This window comes from Phodopus roborovskii, unplaced genomic scaffold, assembly GCF_943737965.1.
Source record: "Phodopus roborovskii unplaced genomic scaffold, PHOROB, whole genome shotgun sequence".
In the NCBI taxonomy this organism is placed as follows: domain Eukaryota; kingdom Metazoa; phylum Chordata; class Mammalia; order Rodentia; family Cricetidae; genus Phodopus; species Phodopus roborovskii.
In genome coordinates this window covers 5,144,481-5,166,619 of record NW_026126639.1, presented here as the reverse complement: position 1 = coordinate 5,166,619, position 22,139 = coordinate 5,144,481, and the positions used below count along the sequence as shown (strand labels likewise).

The 22,139-nt window shown below is 47.7% G+C and overlaps 1 protein-coding gene across 1 annotated transcript in view; it reads left to right on the top strand.

The window, feature by feature from the left end:
* The first annotated feature begins 3,132 nt into the window (after nucleotides 1–3,132).
* Itpr2 (inositol 1,4,5-trisphosphate receptor type 2) overlaps nucleotides 3,133–22,139 on the top strand; it is a 356,230-nt gene continuing 337,223 nt past the window's right edge. The window contains exon 1 of the mRNA XM_051173394.1: nucleotides 3,133–3,332. Coding sequence (XP_051029351.1) covers nucleotides 3,241–3,332 — 92 coding nt within the window. The 5' untranslated portion in view covers nucleotides 3,133–3,240. The remainder of the gene's footprint in view (nucleotides 3,333–22,139) is intronic.

Genomic DNA, 22,139 nt, shown 5'->3' with positions numbered 1-22,139 from the left:
TGGCCTTCTTTCGGGATAATAATCATAAAATATTTATTAGTTGGGCAGTGGTGGCACATGCCTTTAATCCCATCACTCGGGAGGGAGAGGCAGGTGGATCTCTGTGAGTTTGAGGCCAGTCTGGTATACAGAGCGAGTTCTAGGCCAGCCAGGGCTACACAGAGAAACCCTGTCTGGAAAATCCAAATAAATAAATGAAAATAATAAATAAATAAATAAAGCATAAACCCCACAAAATATTATTTTAGCAATCCATTGTGTATATTGTTTTGCAGTGCTGGGGAAGGAACCCAGGGCCTTGTGCAGGCCTGGCCTGAGCCACAGGCCAGCCCTCAGGACCCCTGAAGGCAGAAACAAGTCAGACGCTGATCACTCTCAGGACATTCCTAGTGCGGTGAGTCAGCCTGGAGTGTCGTGATCGTGGCTCTGTGGTTGAAGCGCTGGCTGTGGTGGCAATGAGGAACTGAGTTCCAGGCCCAGGACCCACGTAAAAGCTGGCGTGATGGCAGGCACATCTAACCCCAATGCTGGGGCTTGGACATGTACTGTCTGGGCAGCTAGCTGCCTGATGCTAAGCTTCAGGCTCAGTGAGAGACCCTGCTTCAAAACAAACAAAGAAATGAAGAAACAAACGCCCCTCAAGCTTCCCACACAACAGCAACTGAATAACAAGGTAGGGAAGTGACTGACGGTGACATCCCCATGCCAAATGCTGGCCTCTGTTGTTGTGAACACATGTCAGTGTATCTGCACACAGCAGTGTAACACACACACACACATACACACAGACACATACACACATACACACATATGCACACACATACACACATAAACACATACACACATACATACACACATGCACACATACACACACATACACATACACACATATGCACACACATACACACATAAACACACATACACACATGCACACACATACACACATACACACATGCACACACATATATACACATACACACATGCACACACACATGCAAACACATATACACACAGGCACACATGCACACACATACACATATACACACAGACACACACACATACATATACAAACACATTCACACATACACACATACACAGGGTACAGAGATTACAAAAGTCAGAAACATCCTTGTAACACATAAACACACACATACACACACACACACATACGGTGCTGAACTAACAAAAGTGGAAGGTGTTGAGAGGTACCTCAGGATGATGGACCCCTGCCCTGGGCCTCTTGGCCCTACTCTGGGTCAAGGCTGTCACTAGGAGCCAGCCTGATGCTTCATCTGTTTGTCAGCATAAATATTCACACACTAATTTGTTCGAGTTGCCCTGACTTTGGGTAGGAAGCCTTTGGAATTTAGGGCAGCACTGTTGAGCACTGGCTTGATGTTAGGGAGGATCATCGAAGAACGCTGCTTGCAAGACCCCTGGATAATGGATGCCTCCATTCCAGGGAGGGCCATTGGCGAGACTTTAGGACTCAGGGGCCATCTTTTGGAGGTTCCCAACACTAATATCATGAACATAGACAGGATGACTCCTAGCACATACCGGGTGCCTCTAACTTACTAAATTCCTGTTTTCTGTGGACAATACAGAAGCCAGGCCTGTGGGCTCAGGTGGTGGTGGTGGGGAGTGAGGGAATGAGTAGCTGACAGCTTCATGCTGAGTCCAGGAGAGGTTGGGTTTGTCCCACGCTGAGACTGTGCCCGGATGTTTCCTGTCTATTCTTTGCTACTTGGCAAGCTTTTAAGCACCTTTCAGCCCCAACCATCTTTGAATTGTAAGGCAAAATGACACCACTAAACTACATTTGGTCAGCTGCAGTTTGGCTTATGCCCTGTCCATCCTCTCTCTGCCTCTGTGCATCCCTCGCTCTATGCGGATTGTTTGGGCAACATTTTTTTATTTATTTTTTCATTGAGTGACTAGTGTCACAACCATCACGGTGTTCGCCTCTTCCGTTGTCTTCCACAGGTTAGGACCAAACACTTCTAAAACCGTGCTGTAAGAGGTCGTCTGACAAGCGACAGAGAGGGCACCCACGACTCCATCTCCCGGGCTACAAGGGCTGTCACCAGCTCCTGGAGATGGAGTCTAAGGTTACCCTCCCTCGGAGTTACAAAGCTCAGTCCTGCTGAGCTCTCTCACTCCCAATGGAGACCCAGCTGTGGCTGCTGGGTCCGTTTACCTAGCCATAAGCTTGAGAAAACCGGGACCCAAGAACACACTCCACAGGAGCGCTCCGTGCCTCCCTTTAGCACCTCAACCCCTTCCTTCCCTCAGTCAACCACGTCCCCACCCAAACAAGAACCGTGTGTGTGTGTGTGTGTGGGGTCTCCAGGTCGCCGCTTCTGCACCACGGACAGGCTCGTGCTCTCAGCCGGACTGTCCCTGCGCGACCCAGGGCCCGCCCCATGCAGAGGGGCTGCTCCTCGCGCTCCTCCCGGCCGGTGTCCCTCAAGGCCGTTTCCACCCGAGCCCTCGGGTTGACAATTCTCCTCTAACCCCCTCCAAGCCCCTTACCTTTCGCAAACCCGGCTGTCGCTGCGCGCTCTGGGTTTTACGCTGGCTGCACCGCACGCCTTCCCAGCCGGGCTGGGCCCCTCCCTAGTCCTGGGGATCGTCTCCCTCCGTTGCTGCTGCGCACCCCGGGGCCGCCCCTCCAAGATCGCCGGAGCCCAGAGCCTCGGTCCCGGGCGGGGTCCCGGGCGCCCCCGCAGCGCCGCCCAGCGTGGTTCCCGAGTCTCAGTCCCGGCAGCTTGAGAGCGGCCCGTCCCACCCGGGAGCTGGCCCCGCCCCGGCCCCGCCCCGGCCCCGCCCCGGCCCGGCCCCGCCCCCGGCCGCCTAGGCTTGATTGGCCGCGCGCCCCCCTCCCGGGCTCCTCCCCGCCCCCTCGGCCCGTGGGCACCGCCACCTGGTCCAGAGAGTCCCCCGAGGGGACCTCGAGGCTCCGCTCGGGCCGGGCGCGCACGGTGGGGACGCGGAGGGAGCGCGGGCCAGGGAGGAGGAGCGAAGGTGTCGGACAGAGCTTGGCCAGGAACAGGAAACCTAGGGCGGCAGGGCAGGGGCGGCGACGGCGGCGCGGGGCCATCGCGGTGTCCCCAGCAGTGGCCTCGCTGCCGCGCGCGCGCCGTGGCCGAGCCGTTCGGACTCCCCGGACCCCAGGGGCCTTGTCTCACCCCTGCGCGCAGCGGAGGCAGCGGGGAGGCCACAGGAGCGTGAGGCAGCATGTCTGACAAAATGTCCAGCTTCCTCTACATTGGGGACATCGTGTCTCTGTACGCGGAGGGCTCAGTCAACGGCTTCATCAGCACCCTGGGGTAAGTAGGACGCGCCCTGGGCAGCGCCAGCCGGTCCGGGTCTCTGTGTCTCCCGCGCGGCGTGTCCGGGGTCTGCGCCAGGGACAGCCCCGGGTCCCCTAGGTCCCCGCGCTCAGGAAGCCGCGAGCGCTTCTCAGCAACTTCGTAATCTCCAGCCCGAGAAGAGGAAGTGGTTCGCACGCCCCAGACAGGCCCCGCGAGGCTGCCTTGCCTGGCGTCTCCTGTCCTGTCTTGTTTTGATTAAAAAGCGTGTTTTCTCTTCGTCTTCCCCGCGGCCCTTTTCAGCGCCCAGCTGGGAAGAGTGGTGGGTGGGTTGAGGTCCCTCCCTGGCTTTGGCCACGAAAGTAGGTGATGTTGCACAGGGCAAATGTGGCATTGTCCGGCTCCAGGAGATCACCAGCCCCTCTTCGCTGAAGTAATTTCCTTTTGGCCTTGCCAAGGGAAGACTCACCCCTTTGGCTTTGCCAAAACTGGCCTCGTGGGCAGCCGAGGTTTCTAGAGCTCGGATCTTCCTTTACCCTTTCCATCCCCTCGGCCCAGTGAAGTGAACGGCAAGGCTCCCGGAGATTCCAGTTAGTGTACGCACTGGGGAAATACGTATTTGTATCCTACAGAAAACCAGCGTGCTACTTACTTAAGTAGGGCCGTTCCTGATTTTTAGACAGTTCCTACATGGCGTCCATGCTGATGCACAGTTAATCGTGCCTTGCGATATATTTTAGTGCACAGGTAGGTTTTGGTTACTTCACGGGCCCTGGCTCTTTCTTTGGACTCTAATCTGGGAGACTGGTGACTGTTAAGTTTTGGAGTCCTGCCTCCTTCCTGGGAGTCACCAGTGGCTACACCGTTCCTGTTCTTTGTGCATGTCCCCACAGGCTTTGGGGAGGAACGTAGATTTGATGGCATAGCTCGTGTCCATCAGTGTTGCTCCTGAGATTGAAGTGTGGGAGAATTTAATGCAAGTGCCCAGCTGGTCCTGAGAGAATTCATACTCCAAGTCCTGTTTGGGTCCAGGGAAGTGCCTTGCCGGTGAATTCTGTCGGACTTGCACTTGAGCCTCGGCAGACCTGGAGGGTTATCTGCCATTTGGTAGCTAAAAGGAGGGGCTCCGGAAACAGCAGGGTTGGGCTTGATTGGATTCCCACCCTTTGACTTGCAAACCCGGGCAGGTTATGAAATGTATGTATCTGGGCTTCCAACTCCTCAGTCTAAAAAAGTGGTTTCTTCACAGGGGTGTGGGGAGCAAGGAGGCAAAGTGCTTAGCATGGCAAGGCTGTAATGAGTACATTCGCAAGTTAATTAGCTGATGCAGTAATTATCACCGCAAAGACTAGGCAAGAGTTCAAGGGTTAGGATGGACTCTGCTTCTGTAGGGTCACTCAGCAGGCTCAGACATGGGTAACGCATGAAGCAAATACTAGGATGGCTGAGGTGGTCAGCTTCCACGGTCCTGGAGCTGTCTGTCTCTAGGTATTGCTGAGACGAGGCTTGAACAACGCAAGAAGCCGAGGGCATTTGTAGCCAAAGCCAGAACTCTACTCCTGCCTTGCCAAGGGTGTGCTACTCTGCTTTCACGTGATTTCAGACAGAAGCATCGGCATGCATGCTCAGTGGTGTCACAGGCGATTGCTGTGCTCGGGGTTTCTTGCTGGTGGGTTTGAAAGTAGAGTTTCTTCAAAAAGTGTCCCCAGACAGCATCACTCTGTTCATGAAATAATAGGGTTGAGATGACTGGCAAGGCGGAGTCCAAGCTGAAGAGTCTTGAACAAGCTGCCCTGGGCAGAGCTTGCTGCTTTGACGGGGTATCTGTCTTTGAAGTCGACTGCTTGGAGGCTCAGGTAGCTCATAGAACTGCAGAGGTCAGACATTAGTGTGATCGCTGACACTCCTGCTCTCCAGTATCAACAGGTTTCCAAAGGGCGGTTACAGAAGTCATTGCTGATGTCCCCTCATAGAATTTTCTGGCTCTTGGTGAGTGATGTTCAAAGGGCACTCCAGGGCAGCCCGGAGACATGAACTTCAGGGGGCTCTTCATGCGTTTAAATTGTATGAAGTAAGGCAGAACATAAAGGCCCTGTGGCATCTTACTTGACAAATACTGACATCCTTATAACTGCGACAGTAATTTCTGTCTGGAAAGCATGCCCTATCTTTCACATTTGGGAAATATCTAATAGTGTTCAACCTGAAAGTATTAATTATCGTATCGATACAAACAACATTGTATGTGAGATAGGCAAGTAATGTAGAAACTTCAAAGATACTTCAGGAAGATGCCTGCCACATCTGATGGGGATTAAGTTCTAAGACAAATCACCTCATTGATTTTTTTTTTATTAATATGTAGTTTCAAAACTAGAGGTTCTTTCTTACAATTTTATTTTTCAAAATTCAGGAGTGAAAATTTCAATGATTGAGAAATAATTACATTTAATTTTGTAGTGGCTTGACTAAGGTCCTGGGATATATGGTCAGATTCCAACTGTTATTTCAAAATACCTAAGATTATCAGTTTACAAGGAGGAGACATTTTTGTCCGCACAGTTTGGGCTGCAGTCTATGGATTCTGTTGCTTTGGAACTATAGTGGTATAGACGGCAGTTGTCTGTGAGCAGGGGGGCAGGGTTGACTCATCCCCCAACCCCGGTATATGTGGTGGGTGTGTGTGTGGGGTGTGTATGTGTATGGTGTGTGTGCTGTATGTGTGATGTGATGTGTGTGTGTATGTGTGGTGTGGTGTGTGTGTGTGGGGGTATGTATGTGTGTGTGTATGTGGTGTGTGTGGGGTGTGTGTGTGTGGTATGGTGGTGTGTGTATGTGTGTGTGGTGTGTGTGTGTGCGCGTGGTGTGTGTGTGGTGTGGTGGGGTGTGTGTGTGTATGTGTGGTGGTGTGTGTGTGTGTGTAGGGTGTGTGTATGTGTGGTGTGGTGGGGTGTGTGTGGGTGTGTGTGTAGGGTGTGTGTGTGTGGTGTGGTGGGGTATGTGTGTGTGTGTGTGTGGTATGTGTGTGTGTTGCACATGTGGAGGTCAGAGGCTCTGCTGGAGATTTTTTCAACGTAGGGCAAACTACAGTCACCTGGCAAGAGGCAATGTCAGTTGAGGAATTGATTGCCTCTGTCTGATTGGTCAGTTGAGGGAATTGATTGCCTCTGTCTGATTGGTCAGTTGAGGAATCGATTGCCTCTGTCTGATTGGTCTGTGGACATGTCTGTAGGGAATTTTCTTGATTAATGATTTATGTGGGAAAGTCCAGTCCACTGTGGGTGGAGTCAACTGCACAGGTGGTCCTGGGGCACCTCAGAAAGCAGGTCAGGCATGCCCGAGAGCGCAGGACAGTAAAGAGTCTTTCTGTCTGAGGCCTCTGCTTTAGCTCCTGCCTCCAGGCTTTTGCCTTGAGCTCTTGTCTTGACTTCCCTCGAGGATGGACAGTAACCTGTGAGCCACATAACCCAAGTAGCTCTTTGATTAGCGTTTTATCACAATATCAGAAAAGCAAGCTAAGACATCGGCCTTCCACCTTGGCCCCCTGCCCAGTAGCGACAGGAGCTAAGGACTACACCCGTACGAAACACGTGGGCCTTTAGGGGACAAACTGAAATGATTATTATTTTGCAGGTTCTTTTTATTGTTTGTTGGTGGCTATGCATGGTTAAATTTTTACAAGCTTTTAAAAATTAGCTCTAAATAATTAGGCTTCATTATGGTATTTTCCAAACAGTTTTGTTTGTTTCTTTCTCTTCTCATTCTTCCCCTCCCTCCCTTGTGCTCTTCCACCCCTTCATGCCACACGTGATCTTTTCATGCATGATTTCAACGTGTGGGGCGTTATTTAGCTTGGGGAACCAGAGGGGTATATGCCTAAGCCAAATAAAATATTTTTAACATCTTTTGTCTTATTATTTTATGTGTATGGGTGCGTTGCCTGTGTGTGTGTGTGTCTGCGTGTCACATGTGTGCAGTGCTTGTGGATTCAGAAGGGGACGTTGGGTCCCTAGAACTGGAGTCACGGACGGCTGTGAGCTGCCATATAGCTGCTGGGAAACAAACCCCAGTCTCCTGCAAGAGCAGGCCTTGTCCCTGGAGCCTCACAAGTGAAATCTCAGCGAGGTGATTGTTGGAGAGTCCCTTCCTTGTCACAGTAATTGCTACAGGTGTTAGGGTTGTGAGGCCGGAGCAGAACGTATGTTACTGATCGTCACTCACAGCCCTTTGCAGCAAACAGAGTAGAGACTTCTCCACGAGTTTCCTGGCTCTTCTGCTCCCTGCGTCTGTTGTCTCAGGCCGGCTGCTAGCTGGCACATGACCTTGGTCATATCAGGTATCTCTTTGCAAGTCGGCCTCAGTGTTCTTGTCTTGGAGAGGCGGGACAGTAGATCCTGTCCTCCCTACTCTCGAAAGTGTGGTACTATCGAGCTCAAGAGACAAACGGAGATTTTGTGAAACGAAAATGTATAGGAAAAAGCTGTATTTCCATACATGCAATTACAAGTTATCTTCAAAGGTTAAGGAGCTGCTGGAGTGAATTAGACCAGAGTTCAAGTTCAGCAACCACGATGGTTACATGTGTTCAGCCAAACTCGTTTGTTCCAGTATAATGTTACAGATTCCAGAGAGTCACTAAAAGTGAGACCTGGATGCCTCTGCTTTCCACTTTACCTCTTCATCTCTCTGGAGTGCTGTGGATACTTCGGAGATGGGGGTTTCTCTGTGTAACAGCCCTGGCTGTCCTGGAACTCACTCTGTAGACCAGGCTGGCCTCTAACTCAGAGATCTGCCTCTTCTGCCTTCTGAGTGGTGGGATTAAAGGCGTGCACCACCAACGCCCACTCCAGCTACATTTCTTAATGTAGACCTGAGATCTGTATTGTATACCCGTGTATTGACTTACGGAAAAACCGCCTCACATCCTAGACGGTGTATATATTTTGAATGAGCTGATTTTTTTTTTTTTAAATGACGTGTCTTAGAGTTACAGTTTTCTCCTTTCTGTTTCTTTTCATTTTCTTAATTAATTAATTAATTTGACAGGAAGGGATTGAGAATATACTGTGTAGTTTCCATTGCAGGTTAGTTAATTGGTTCTCTGGTTTCCTTTCTTTTTCTTTTCCTTTGTAAGCCCTGCTCTCCCCATGTTGATGCCACAGTTCCTAGAAGATACCCATGTTTCTGATGGAATCCATAGTCAGGGGCTTTGAAGGCGTGGGCTGAGTTGCGTGGAGTGGCGGGGTAGTGGTGTAGTGGATTGGTGGGGTGGGGGGGGGTGGGGTAGGGGGGTGGGGTAGGGGGGTGGTGGGAGGGTAGGGGGGTGGGAGTTGGTAGAACCAGCTGCAGGTTGTCCTTTCTTCCTGATTAGGAAGTGAAAAGGTGTGTGTGTGTGTGTGTGTGTGTGTGTGTGTGATTGCGTTTGTATGTGTGCATTTCAGCCATCACTATCCTAATGAGAGCCTGAAGTACATGGCCAGTTATGTACATAGTTGGTAGCCACACATTAAGGGCTTAGAAAACTACCTGATGACCAGCGGTTGGCACTCTGACCTCAGCCAACCCTAGTGGTCTCTTAGGATGACAAACAAACAAACAAACAAAACAAACCAGTTCAACTAACATTTCTATTCACTTGTTTCGTCTTCAGTGGGCATGAGACGGGTCACAGCAGCTCCAATTCTGACGATATTCTACCAAGAGTGGGCTTGAAAATGCAGACGTGTTATTCCAACCAGGGCCCCCTTGCATTTCTGTTTCTTGGTTTAACTTTTCTCTATTGTTGTTTTGCGTGTAATGCTGTAGAGATAGGGTCTCACTGTGCGGTCTCAGGCTGGCCCCTAATCAACAGTGATTCTGCCCACGTGGTAGGCATTGTTCTTTGCTACAAACATGCAGGTAGCCTGGCTTTTCTCAATACACCTTTAAAGTCGAAAACAATGTTTGTCTACTTTACATGTATGTATGAGCACCTATATGTGTGTCTGCGCGCAGTGTGCATGCCTGATGCCAGTGGAGACCAGAACTGGAGTTTCAGATGGGTGTGAGCCGCTATGTGGGCGCTGGGAGCTGAACTTGGGTCCTCTGGAAGAGCGGCCAGTGCTCTAACCACTGGGAAATCTCTGCAGCCCTGGATGCTGTCTCAAACACAGCGGTCCCTTCACGACTCACACGCAGCGTCCAGACTCTTGCTTGCATCAACATCTCAGCGGGTAAACGGCCATGCCTTCTCGCGTGTCCAGCACCTGGTGGAGAGAGACGGGATCAGCGGCTTCTTATCGGGGCCGCATAGTTCACACAGTTGCTTGCTTTGGACTGTTCCTGTGTGAACAACAGACAGAAGACTGCGGGCCTAAACCACACGCGTGTCACCATGGGCAGATGCAAAGACACGACCATGAGTTTATATGACAGGGTTACAGGGCAAACAATAACTGTACCTTTTACTTAGATAATTAATAACTAATACATTTGTTGAGACAGGGTCTGTATAGAATCTAAGGATTCTTTAGCTTCTTATTACTCTTGATGAAAAATATAAATGAAACATTTTCCCCAGTCATAGGCAACACAGCCATGGTTGTTATTTAAGCTTGGATCCTAGTTGCTATTAATGTTTTAAAGTGTAGCACGGAAAATGTTTGTCTGAAGAAGTGCCTTCTTCTCTTTTTGTTTTTATTAGTTTTCTTTTCTTTGGTTTTTCGAGACAGAGTTTCTCTGTATGGCTTTGGAGCCTGTCCTAGAACTCACTCTGTAAACCAGGCTGGCCTCGAACTCACAGAGACCCACCTGCCTCTGCCTCCCGAGTGCTGGTCCTAACGGCATGCGCCACCAACACCCAGCTGCAATCTGCCTGGTTTTCGATGTCTGTTTCTGCGGACATGTGGGTGTGGATCATGGGTTGTGCCAGTAACCAGACTGCTGCTGATGGGACCAGTGTCTACAGCTTCCGTTGGTGACAGCGCTCTGTTGGCGCGAGAGTGAAATAAACCAGGGGTGTTTTAGTTCAGTTTTCCAAGTGGCAGAGTGAGCGCTCTCCAAACTGTAATTAATAAATGGTTAAGAATAGCTGTTACACAGAGCATTACGTAAGCACAGTCTTCAGTCTTAAAATTGAGGGTGAGTTAAGATAACAGGCTGTTGAGAATAAAAAATGTTTAATGATAAAGGTGGAAGCATGCTGTCAGGAACCAAGTTCGTGTGAATGCCCTCATAAAGTGTCCTGTGGATGGGTTGATTGGTTACATTCATGTACTCCTCCATTCCTTGCCATTGAGCCCTTACGACAGGGGTCAGGCTTTCATACCGAAGAGAGGGTGTAAACCCTTATCTAAAAGCTGGCTTCCCTGTGAGAACTTGCACTTTGACATTTGGTGGGGAATCTGTGGGGACGAACACATCCAACACCTTTGCTCTCAGGACTAGAAGCCAACAGGTTCTTCTGTGACTTTTGGATCCTTTTGCTTGAAGTACCAAACAATTTCTGAGACGGAGTGAGGTCTCTAGGAAGCTAAGCGGGGTGTTGCATGAATAGCTGTGCATGAATTTAGTAATGGGCAGGGGACATAGGATATGAAGAGCCCTGTCAAACGCCGTGTGAAGGTTAGAAGCCATGCCTCAGGGGCTTGGAAGACCCCCATTTCTTCATGTCCACAGGGTCTGACCTGGTTGAGGGGGCTTCAAGGAGGAGATGCACTGTGAGCACAGCTTCCCAGGCTTCGAAGCACGGATAGACATCTGTGCTGTTGTCACACTCACGGTCGATGGCATATTCTCGACATCGTCTTGTTTCACTTTTCAAATGTCAGTGAAAATTCGCTATTCCTTTTCATAGCTCTCAAAGTCCCAAAGTGAATATTTTGATGTTGTTGAGGCAAACAAAGATTGAGGAATAACCTGAAAACATTTTTCATGCTTCGCCTTGGTTCAGAGCCCCTGTGACTGTCATGACATCTTCCAGACATTGAAGTGTTTGCTGGGTTTACGGAGATCTATGGCAATGACCCTGGGACCTGGGAGCCTGGTCAGGGAGGAAGGAATGATCTGGGGTTCCGTCAGACCTCAGGTCTCCAACTCCAGGGTTGGATAGCTGTTCTTTCCCCTATAAATTGCCTCCTATGAAATGTCTCTAGCTTCTCTGGAAGCTTTGGAAAGGAGAATTTTCATCTAAAATGATGTTTTTTTTTTTGTTGTTGTTTTTGTTTATTTTTTTTTATTTTTTTATTTTTTAAGGTAGAGTTTCATACTGTATAGTCCAGGCTGTCTGGGAACACAATACATAGTGCAGGCTGGCCTTAAACTTGGAACCATCCTCCTGAGTGCTGGGATTATAGGTATCCACCACCACACCTGACTTAAAGTCCCCCTGCACCTCTCCTTTCTGCTTGATTTTGCTATTTTAAAGGGCGACGAAGGTCGCAGATTCACATGAACATGGGGAGGGGGAGGGAAGTCGACACGGTGTAATCTAAACTCATTATCTAAATTCTTAGAATTCAGACACACGTTACTTACTGAGGTCCTATCTGAAGTAAGATGTTTGCCACTGATAAAATATCACCAGGAAAAAAAAAAAATCTCTCTGTGCTTCTTATCCAAGCACAGAACTTTTTTTAGATACAGTCATTGTTAATCTACAGTGGGACCCCAGAGAAGTCTCGCTGACACCTTGTGGCTGCTTGCACAGGTCACCAAGAGCTTTCTCTGCACAGCATCTCCTGCTGAAAAGGGGGCTGAACCCTGTGCACAGAGTGCACATGCATCCCCAGAGCTCAATACCAAGAGGCCAAAGGACCAAATGATAAACAAGTCTAACAAAAGACTGAAACCTTAAACGATCCTGAAGGGTGTCGGTTGCCTGCATAAACTGGCAGATTGAAGCGTCTCATTCCCAAGGTTTTGGACCGTGAGGTGCCTTCCAGTTCCTGTTCGGTCCATTTGTGAACCTTGCAGTGAGTTGTCTTGATAACCCTGTGTGACAGTTTATAGGAATCCCTTGCTTTCACTGTCTGAGCTTAAAAACCCCGAAGGACCTTGTCTGTCATTCTGCTCTCACTGTGGCTCACTGGATGAAGCTGGAACACTGAATGGCTGGCTCGAGTTAGGCTCTTTGTTGGTAATAAACAGAAGCCATCCCTGGCCAGCTCAGGAGCAGGAAATACCTCCAAGGACATTTAAGAAACTCAAGGCAATTGAAAGGAGGATTCCCAGCAAGCCCTAGAGAGGTGGCTCTGAGCAGGGGGACCTTCTCGCTGAATAGCATCATGAGCCTGCATGGGGTCCAGCAGTTACTGTAGTCATTGTCTATCATGTTTATTTTTCAGGTTATAGACTAGTAGAATTATTTGGATTAGGTAGGAGCCTTTACTTGTGGTGGCTAATCTTGGTCGTCAACTTGACATGCCTGAGAAGATTAGTTAAAGAATTGCCACCATCAGATTGGCTTGTGGGCATGAAAATAGGGGCTTAAAAAAAAAATTAACGGTAGATATAAGAATGCCCAGCCCGCTGTGGGCTAAGCCATCTCTAGGCAGGTGGGCTTGGCCTGTATGTGAATGAAGCTGAACCATGAGCCTGGTTGAGTCCCTGCCCCAACTTCCCTCCATGGTGGGCTGCAACCTGTAAACTCAAGGGAACGCTTCCCTCCCCAGGCTAATTTTGGTTCATGGCATTACAAAAACAGAAAAAGCTGGCTGGAACATTACATGCCCAGAAAGGCAAGTGGCACTGCCCAGATCTGGCTAGCATCAGCGAGCTAAGCTAGGCTCTCTGCTACTTCTGGGGCAGTGTGGCGAGGGCCGTGGCAGCAAAGGAACTTCGCCTGAGTGAAATGCCACAACTTGTAGGCAATGGAAAGCTGTAGTAAACATGCAGGGCCTTTTGAAGTACATTATGACATAGCACGTATACTATATTGTTTAATATCTTGGCTGCCTTAAGTATGTAATCAACTCAGGGGCTGCGCGCACATCCTCAGTGTAGAAAGCCAGGACTTCCGCATGTCAGAAACTGTCCTGTTCGGACACAAGTCTACATCCTCTTTGCCATTCTTGGCAACTTCTGAACTCCTCTCTACCTCTAGGAATTTGCCTATTCCAGGTTCCTCATGGAGGCAGATTATGTAGTAATCCTTTGGTGACTGGCTTATTTTATTTCATAATGTCACTAATGAACCAATGTGTGTCACATTGGGATGTATGTATTTTAAGGCAGCTAAGTGGCTACCAAGACCAACTTCTTCCTGGGGAAAAACCATCTGTGTAATTGTTCATATGAAATCTTCGAGATCCACAGACAGTCTTAGAAGTAGAGGAGCCCTCACAATAACTGGAGCCATCCCATCTTTTAAAAGGCAGCACATGACAAGCTTACATCAAAAAAAAAAAAAAAAAAAAAAAAAAAATCACACGTGTGAACGTTATTTGGTGGTTTGTATGCTGTGGCCGCATTAAATGAAAGTTGATACCTTGCAAGTTCAGGTTTGTCTCTACAGGCTTGCAGAGTGAATTTGTAAGACTGTTTCTTAGCAGAGATTAGCCCTTTGTCTTAGTGGATAATGAGGAATTCTCCCAGGGACAGATTGCTCTAACTCGTCCAGGAAGAATTTCCTGATACCAATCCCAGAGAACAGTTCAGGTGTTAACATGCTTAGAAAACAAAAAAATAGTACGGTGTGTTTCACTTTGTAACCTCCATTTTTAAGATTCAAGAATAATATTTAAATTTAAAGAGATGAATAGCTAGTATTTTTTTTTACTAATTTTTAATATCTTTTGATGTGTTTGGCCCATGTGTAAGAATTTGAAATTCCCTAGCATTGTATTGACTTATGTTCTTGAAGCCTCTTAAGTTCAGTACACACACTAGTTATTACATATATGTAAAAGAGGGATGACAGGAAGAAAATTAGATATGTACAAACTACAAAACAATTTGAAAACTAAAGCAGTATTATTTAGTTGCCTAGTTCTAGCATGCTATAATCCTCTATGAGAGGTGTTTAAAAATGTCTTAATATTAGAAATATAAGTTTAGCTGGGCAGTGGTGGTGCACGCCTTTAATCCCAGCACTTGAGAGGCAGAGGTAGGTGGATCTCTGTGAGTTCCAGACCAGCCTGATCTGTAAGAGCTAGTTCCAGGACAGCCAGGTTTACACAGAGAAATCCTGTCTTGAAAAACCAAACTCCAAAACCAAAAAACAAACAGACAAAAAACCCAACGACAGAAAAGAATGTTGTACGTTGTAAAGACAACTTTAAAACAAAACAAAACAACAACAAAAAAAAAAAAATCAGCTGCCCAGGTCCAGATCCCCAGGTCCCCATCACAAAGCAGTAATCCGAGGTAAGTTAATGATTTAGAGAGTGTTCAAGGTCATGGCTAATATCAGGGACATGACCGCTTAAAAACATTTGTACTGCAGGCTGTTTTTTTTTGTTTTGGCTTTGGCTGTGTTTTCTAAGAGCAGCAAGTGGAGAAAGTCGTGGAAGGGATTAGATTCTCAGGAAGCTGGGCAGTGTCTTAGAGTGACAGACACTCCAAGGCACTCATTTTAATCAAGCCAAGAGTCAAAGCTCTCTCATGAAAATGTCAGTAAGTGTATCCAGTCTAATGAGCAAGGGCTTTTATTTGCCTGCTCCTTCTGTTTACCAGCCAGTCATGCCTAGGACAGCCTCTTCCCTGGTCACATGTGAGCCCTTGTTATCTGTTGGGGAGAAGCGAAGAGCTTGCCTCCAGCTTCGGTGGGGGATCTAGCGATGGGCTCAGGGTCTTTAAAGTTCCATGTGTTGGAAGCGCAGAGAGTTAGTTTTCTGCTCATTAGAGGCTTGTTATCAGCAGCTGTTTAGGTCAAGTGTCCTAGAGGAATTTTGACAGGTGGTAATTTCTTTGGCAGCGAACACCCATAAGGTTGGTTCATAACCACGTTCTGAAGAATGGATCATGTCCTAGGCTTGATCCTCAGCACTGGAAAAAATAAGACAAGAAGAGCTCAGCACCTCTTTGAGATACAGGGTTATAATAGGCATCTTTATTTTCGTTAAAGTATTTGTGTGTGCCCCCCTACACACATGTGTTGGTGTGGAGACCAGAGGTGACCCTCAAGTGTGCTGCTCACCCTGTCTCTGGCACCTAGGACAATTAAATAATACTGCTTTAGTTTTCAAATTGTTTTGTAGTTTGTATATATCCATATTTTCTTCCTGGCTGACTTTGAACTCAGGTCCTGATGCTTGTGTGACAAGAACTTTGCCCACGGAGCTATTTCTCCAGCCGTATTCTAAGAAATTCTAAAGAAATACCAACAGCATCGTGTAATTTGAAACATATGTAACAAAATGCGTGTTAATATCAGACCCATCTGGTTATTCCTACAAATTATTCTTCCACTCCTTTCTTACTAGCAGAGGACTTAGATTTGTGTGTGGGTGGTCAGGATAAAGACCACACCCCCCCCCATCTACTCCCCTTCCCCCTCCCCCCACTCTCCCCCCACCTACCCTCTGCTCCCCTTTCCCTGCACAGCTGGCCATGGCCACAGACTGCAATAGAGAGGAAGAAGATGCCTTTAAGGAAGGTCTAGCGCCTCACTCTGAACGGGTGTTTGCTGCAGGAGCGTGGGAAGAAAGCACCTTGGGCCACAGAGATGAGGCCACTGTAGAAACTAGAAACGTTGCCAAGGTTCCAGGAAAGGAACCTGCTCTCCAGATGGCTTTAAAGTCTGTCTCTCCCTGTACTAACCTAAGAAAAGGTGGCACACGATGGGTGGTCAAGGGCCAGAGTTTTTTCCTAGATCAGCTGTAGACAGGTTTGTAAGCAGGAGAGGGGAACAGTTTCCTTTAGAACAGTCAGGGATTGCTCTAGAACAGTTGGGTTTGGCCCAGTGGCCAAGAAGAAGGCTGAGATATGGGGAGAGGAGGAAATAGTGTGAAATAGTGTGTGTGCATGCATGAGGGTATGATTTTGCATTGAGGCCAAAGGTAGATGTCAGGTGTATTTCCTCAGTGGCTTTCCATCTCTGTTTTTGAGTTGGAGTCTCTCACTGTGTCTGGAGCTTAGTGATTGGCTGATAGACCGGCTGCCCAGTGCATTCCAGGCATCCTCCTGCCTCCACCTGGGATTACTGGCACTTGCTGCCCCCCCCCCCCCGTTTTTTATATGGCTTCCAGATATTTAGACTCAGGTCCTCAAGTTTGCATGGCAAGTACTTTACCTGCTGAGGGGTCTTCCCAGCCCTTGATTCTATTTCTGTGAGTATTGGGTTGTCCTTATTTCTCCTTTTAGATTTAAACAAAAGGGCCGAGTCTACTTTGGTTTGTTTGTAATTATGTTGCCAGATTCGGATAGAACACATCCAAGAAATACATTGTATCACTGCCCTGTAGCTGTAGCATAAGATGGAGACTTCTGCCTTAGACAAGTCTAGTTTCAAATTGTGCCTCTACTTGTTCTCACAGTGTGATCCTCAGATGCTATTTAACCCTGACACCTAGATGTTCTTATCTGTAAAACCGGGTGCTAGTCCTGTCAGGAGGGTCAGTATCTCGTTTTGCTATGAGATCAGCCATGATCAACATGTGTAAAACAGGCCTATAGCACCATGCACCTGAACAATAATAAGTGCACTTGTCTTTTAGTCTTTGTAAGATCACGCGCAGAGTCCCCAGGAACCTCTCTGCAGCTGCTGAACTGAGTTCACTGTCCAGGGGTGCCTGGAAGTAGTACCGTGTCTCGAGCTGGTGTTTACTTAGCTGTTCAAAGTCACGCTGCCTTATCAATTATTTGTTTTGGTTTTGATCTTTTTTCTTCCTTGTGCCGCCAGTGTACATTTTTAAATTGCCCGTGCTTGGGTTTATGTTTCTGTTCTGGTTTGATGCATGTTGTCCTCTGATGTACTGGGAGACACCTGGATGTGTGAGTGTGAATGGTAACTTCACTTGCCATGTGCACACATGCTCACATCCGCACCCCATATTTCCTAGAACTTTCAAGTTTTGTTACGTTTTAACGCTAATGCTTTTTTACTTGCTAATATTTTCTCTCTACCAAAATATGGTAACAAATGGAAACATTTTAAATATTTATCGATTTATCCTTTTATTGTGTGTCTGAGTGTGTGACATAGCACATGTGTAGAAGTCAGAGGACACGTTTGTGGATTCATTTTCCTTTTTCTACCTTTGTGTGGGTTTTAGGCTTGATTTCTGGCAGGCAGGCTTTTACAACAAGAGGTTTTCCTCACCAAACCATCTGGCTTGCCCCTGTTTTGTTTTATTTATTGAGACAAATTGCACTTGTCTGCAGTCAAATCCCCCCTCCCCATCTCTGTGAGCTTTCAGCTTGGCCAAGAATTGAGAATTCTCATCAAACTTCTGCTACTGTTAAGGATGAGCAAAAGCATTTATCTACATGAGATAATAAGATAATTAGCCAGTTTACAAACAGATATATTTACTTAGGAAAAAGTGTGTCAAATTTTTAACTAGCAACAAATCAAATTATAATACTTCTCTTGGAAACACTAATGAATTTCAAGCAAAATCATGGGGGTTTGAGAGGATCTTACTCTTGTCTCTTAGAGCTACCCAATGAGCAAATGTCAGTCAGGCTTTGGCAGTGGCTGGGGAAATGCTTTAAAGGGGCCAGAGGATGTAGCTAGTCTGTGTGTATGCATGAAGGCCTGAGGTTGGTCCCCAGCAAGATGCAAACCAGGAGTGGTGCGTGTTTGTCACTCAGGAGGCTCAGGCAGGAGGATCAGATGGTCAAAGTCACGATTTCACCGAGTCTCAAATAGCCCAGGCTATGTAGGGAGTTTGAGGCTAGTCTGAGCTACTTGAGACCCTGTGAAAACATTTTGTAAAGTCTTGCTCATAAACTTCTCTGTGCGCAGCATTTTCTATCGGCTCAAGTCATTTCCTTCCGGAGCCCCGAAGCAGGAGGGCTGCTGGTAGTCGAGTCCCAGATTAATTGGTGATAGAATTGGGCTTGAAAACTGCCACACTCTCAGGCATGGCAAAGGATGAATATGTCTGAAGACGATAATTTTACTAGTCACATATGATTTGGGTCACAAGAATAAGAAAATCCAAGCCAAAAAGATTTTGTGGCCAGAGTAACAGAAAGTATGCATCCAAACTCAGGGCGGCTGGCCACTGCACCGCAGGTGTTAGCCTCCATCATTCCAGTCAGGTGCTCAGGCTATCATCACCCTGGGGCTGCTGGTAGCTTCCTCCTTCTTCCTGTCCTTCCTCCCAGAAGTGATGAGTGCCTGAAGCCCTAAAATCAGTGCAGACACAGCACAGTCACACAGTGACCTCTGCTGCAGTGGCTTTGGCAGAGGTGACATTTTTAGCCTGACATTGAGGCCAGAGGATGAGCTGCTGGGGCTACAGCCTGGGTGTGGTCAAAGGGAGAGGGAGAGGAGCTCTTCTCCATCCTGCCGTCAGGTGGCTGTGGCGGTCAGGAGGGACCCCAATGTAGAGCCAGCAGTGGGAACACCGCCCCCACTGTGGCCAGAGCCTTAGCCCCCAGCCCCCAGAAGGCTGAGTTCTCTAGATCCTTAGGAAACTTTGCAGCCACCAATTACTACCCAGGTCCTAGAGTTCTCTTTCAGGTCACTGCCCTGGGCTCTGCCCTGGACCTGCTTCCGGGGCCACCTCCTGATGGGAGGGGGAGGGGCTTCTCAGACCCTGGGAAACCCAGGTCCCCTGAGCTCTGCTTCACCTTCAGCCAGGGAGGAAATGTTTTTCAGGGACTCTGCTGCTGAGGGTGCAGAGGATTCCCAGGGGTTTGCTGTGGTCAGTGATGCTGATGCCTCACTGTTGAAGTGGAAAGAGTTCAGAAACTCTTGTGTGTGTGTGTGTGTGTGTGTGTGTGTGTGTGTGTGTGTGAGCGCGCGCACACGAGCGCGCCATGAAGCAGGGACTGGCCACTTTGCCTAGTCTTTCTTCCCTTTCTCTGCAGCTCATCATAGTGGGAAAGCTCTTCCCTGCCTGTCTAAAATCTAAATTCCACCAGTGTGGCAGTGTGCTTCCCATGGCCAGCGACCAGGCAGAAGCCTAAGTGTTGACAGAAACCTTGCTAAATAGTCTAAGTTTTCTTTAGCAGATTTGGAACTTAAAAACAATTAAATTATCTATTTTTTTGAAACTTTCATACAAGAGTGCAATATTTACATAATTTTTACCCTTCCCTCTCCTGACTTCCATGTCCCTCTCAAGGTCATGACCTCTTCTTTTTTTTAATTAGTCTTGGAACTTTGAGACAGTGACCGGAAGCTTCTGCAGGAAACGCCCCTTGTCCCCTCACTTGAGGTTGCATTCCCTGGATTTCTGGGTGTCTAGATTTAGACACAGTGTGATTTTCTTTTTGGTCTTCTCTGACTCCTGGCCTTTGAAGACACAGCTGGACCAATTTCTGTTTTGGTTTAGTATTTATTTATTTTATTTTATTTTTAAAAGCCAGTGAAGTTTAAGGCTGTACTTCCTCTCTTTATTTCCTGCTTTAAATGGGGACATAAAGGAGACTTGAGTGATGCTCCACGCGCTGTGGCTATTTCATTTGAAAATAAAATAGCTATTTAATTTTGTAGCTAGAGCGTGGAGAGATGGTTCAGCGGTTAAGAGCTCAGGCTGTGTTTTTTTTTTTTTTTTTTTTTTTTCCCAGAGAACCTGGGTTCATTTTGCAGCCCCCATGTGGCAGCTTGCAACCACCTGTAATTCCAGTGCAGGTATCCAATGCCTTCTTCTGGCCTTCCGGCACATACGTGCTGCATGTACATGTATGCAGGCAAGCAATCCTACACCTAAAATAAAAATAAGTAAATTTTTGACTTTTACATAGCCAATTATTTCTGCTTTCCGAATAGCAATAAACACAGTATAAAATCAAGGATTTAAGGGCTGAAGAGATGGCTCAGCGGGAGCTGGGCAGTGGTGGCACAGGCATGCCTGTAATCCCAGCGCTCGGGAGGCAGAGGCAGAGGCAGAGGCAGAGGCAGGCAGATGTCTGTGAGTTTGAGGTCAGCCTGGTCTACAAAGTGAGCTCCAGGAGCTCCAGGAAAGCTAGGGCTGTTGCCCCTATCTCAAACAGCTAAAAAGTTAAAAAAAAAAAAAAAAAGTGCTCGTTACTCAATCATCTGTAACTCCAGTCCCAGGGGATCTGATGCCCCCTGTGGCCTCCACAAGACTGAAGGCTCATGGTGCATATTCCAAGCAAAGACACACATCTCACACATCTGCATAAAAACCTACTTAGAAAACTAAAAAGAGAAAATGTGGGGTGGCCAGGTGTAGTGGATCATACTTAGAGCATTAAACTGGGGACATGCTGTGCCACTAACTTAACTCTGAATGGTGCGGTGCTAGGAGAGAAGAAGATACAGGTCTCTCCTAACTGTTCCTGGACTGCTCCACGGGAAACTAGTAAAGGACAGGGGCTTCTGCTGGCAACACAGAGCCCAGAGTGAGCTTCGGCACCATGCCCCCTCACAGGCCTCCTTCAGTCAGAAGCAGAGTGAAGATGTGAAAGCTTCTTATCCTTCATGCTAATCTTGTGCCTCCTGGCAGGAGAGGCCACCAGCTCCCACGGTTGTGGCCTTTCAGTGACAATGTCCTAGTGTGCAATTTACTGACCCCTGGTTGAAGGCTTGCCTGCCTCCTACTGCATGCATTTTCTCATCTAATTTATGATGACGGGTGGCACTGTGACTTAATGCCCACAGGAAGGCTGGAAGTATTGGCTTAGCAGAGAGGTTGACTCTATCATGGATTTGCTTGTCCCCGGTGAGTGAGTGCCTGTGAGACGTGGTGAATGTGGAAGGCTGTCCCTTTTTAAATTAGAATTTTGGTGGGAAATCGTCACGGTGATAAGGCCAATGAACCTTAAAAGCAGCATTTAAATTAAAATCTAAAAATGAATCAATTGAAAGGAAGGGAATTCGAGGGGTCGGGGAGATGGCTCAGTGATAAAGTGCCTACTACGCAGGCATGAGGGCCCTTGTTGGAGCTGGGTGTGGCGAGTGCCTGTAAGCGTAGCATTGGTCTGAGTGGACGAAGCAGATGGAGACAGGAGCATCCTGGGGCTTGATGGCCAGCCAATCTAAGCTAATCAATGAACGTCAGCTTTAGTGAGAGACCCTATCTCAAAAACAAAGTGGAGAGCCATCGGAGGAAGACATGTGATGGGAGATGTCATTCTGTAAATGTGCTTCTCTTATTGGTTAATGAATAAAGTCTTGTTGGCCAGATACGCCAAGCAAGATAGGTGGGACTAGGAGACTAGGAAGAGAGAGGAAGTAGGTAGGAGGAGTTTCAAGATGTAGGACAGGGATAGCAGAATGCCGGCCCCTCTCTCCTCTAAGATAAGACCACGTGGAAATTCATAGATTAATAGAAATGGGTTGATATTTAAGATAGATCTAGCCGATGAGAAACTAGTAACAGGCCAACAGCTTTATATCTGATACAGCATCTCTGTGTGTTATTTGGGGCTGGCGCGGCTCTGGGACCTGGCCGGCAGGAAAACCTGCTCATAACAGACATGTGTTTGGCTTCTACACTTGCAGGTGTAAGCCGTATGCACGTGTAATTCCACCCCACCTTCAGGAAATATGAAAGGCCAGTAAAGTGATAGACACATATATTACAAGATTTAGTTAGTTTTGGAGCACAAATGGTCTCCAGGGAAGCTGCTTTCTGCTCATATCTCCAGTGGGTAGAAGATTATTCTATCTTGGAGAGAATTAGGAAAACCCTTCTGCTGTGGGCTGGTGGTCCTGGGTTCTATAAGAAAGCAGACTGCTGAATAAGCCAAGGGGAGCAAGCCAGT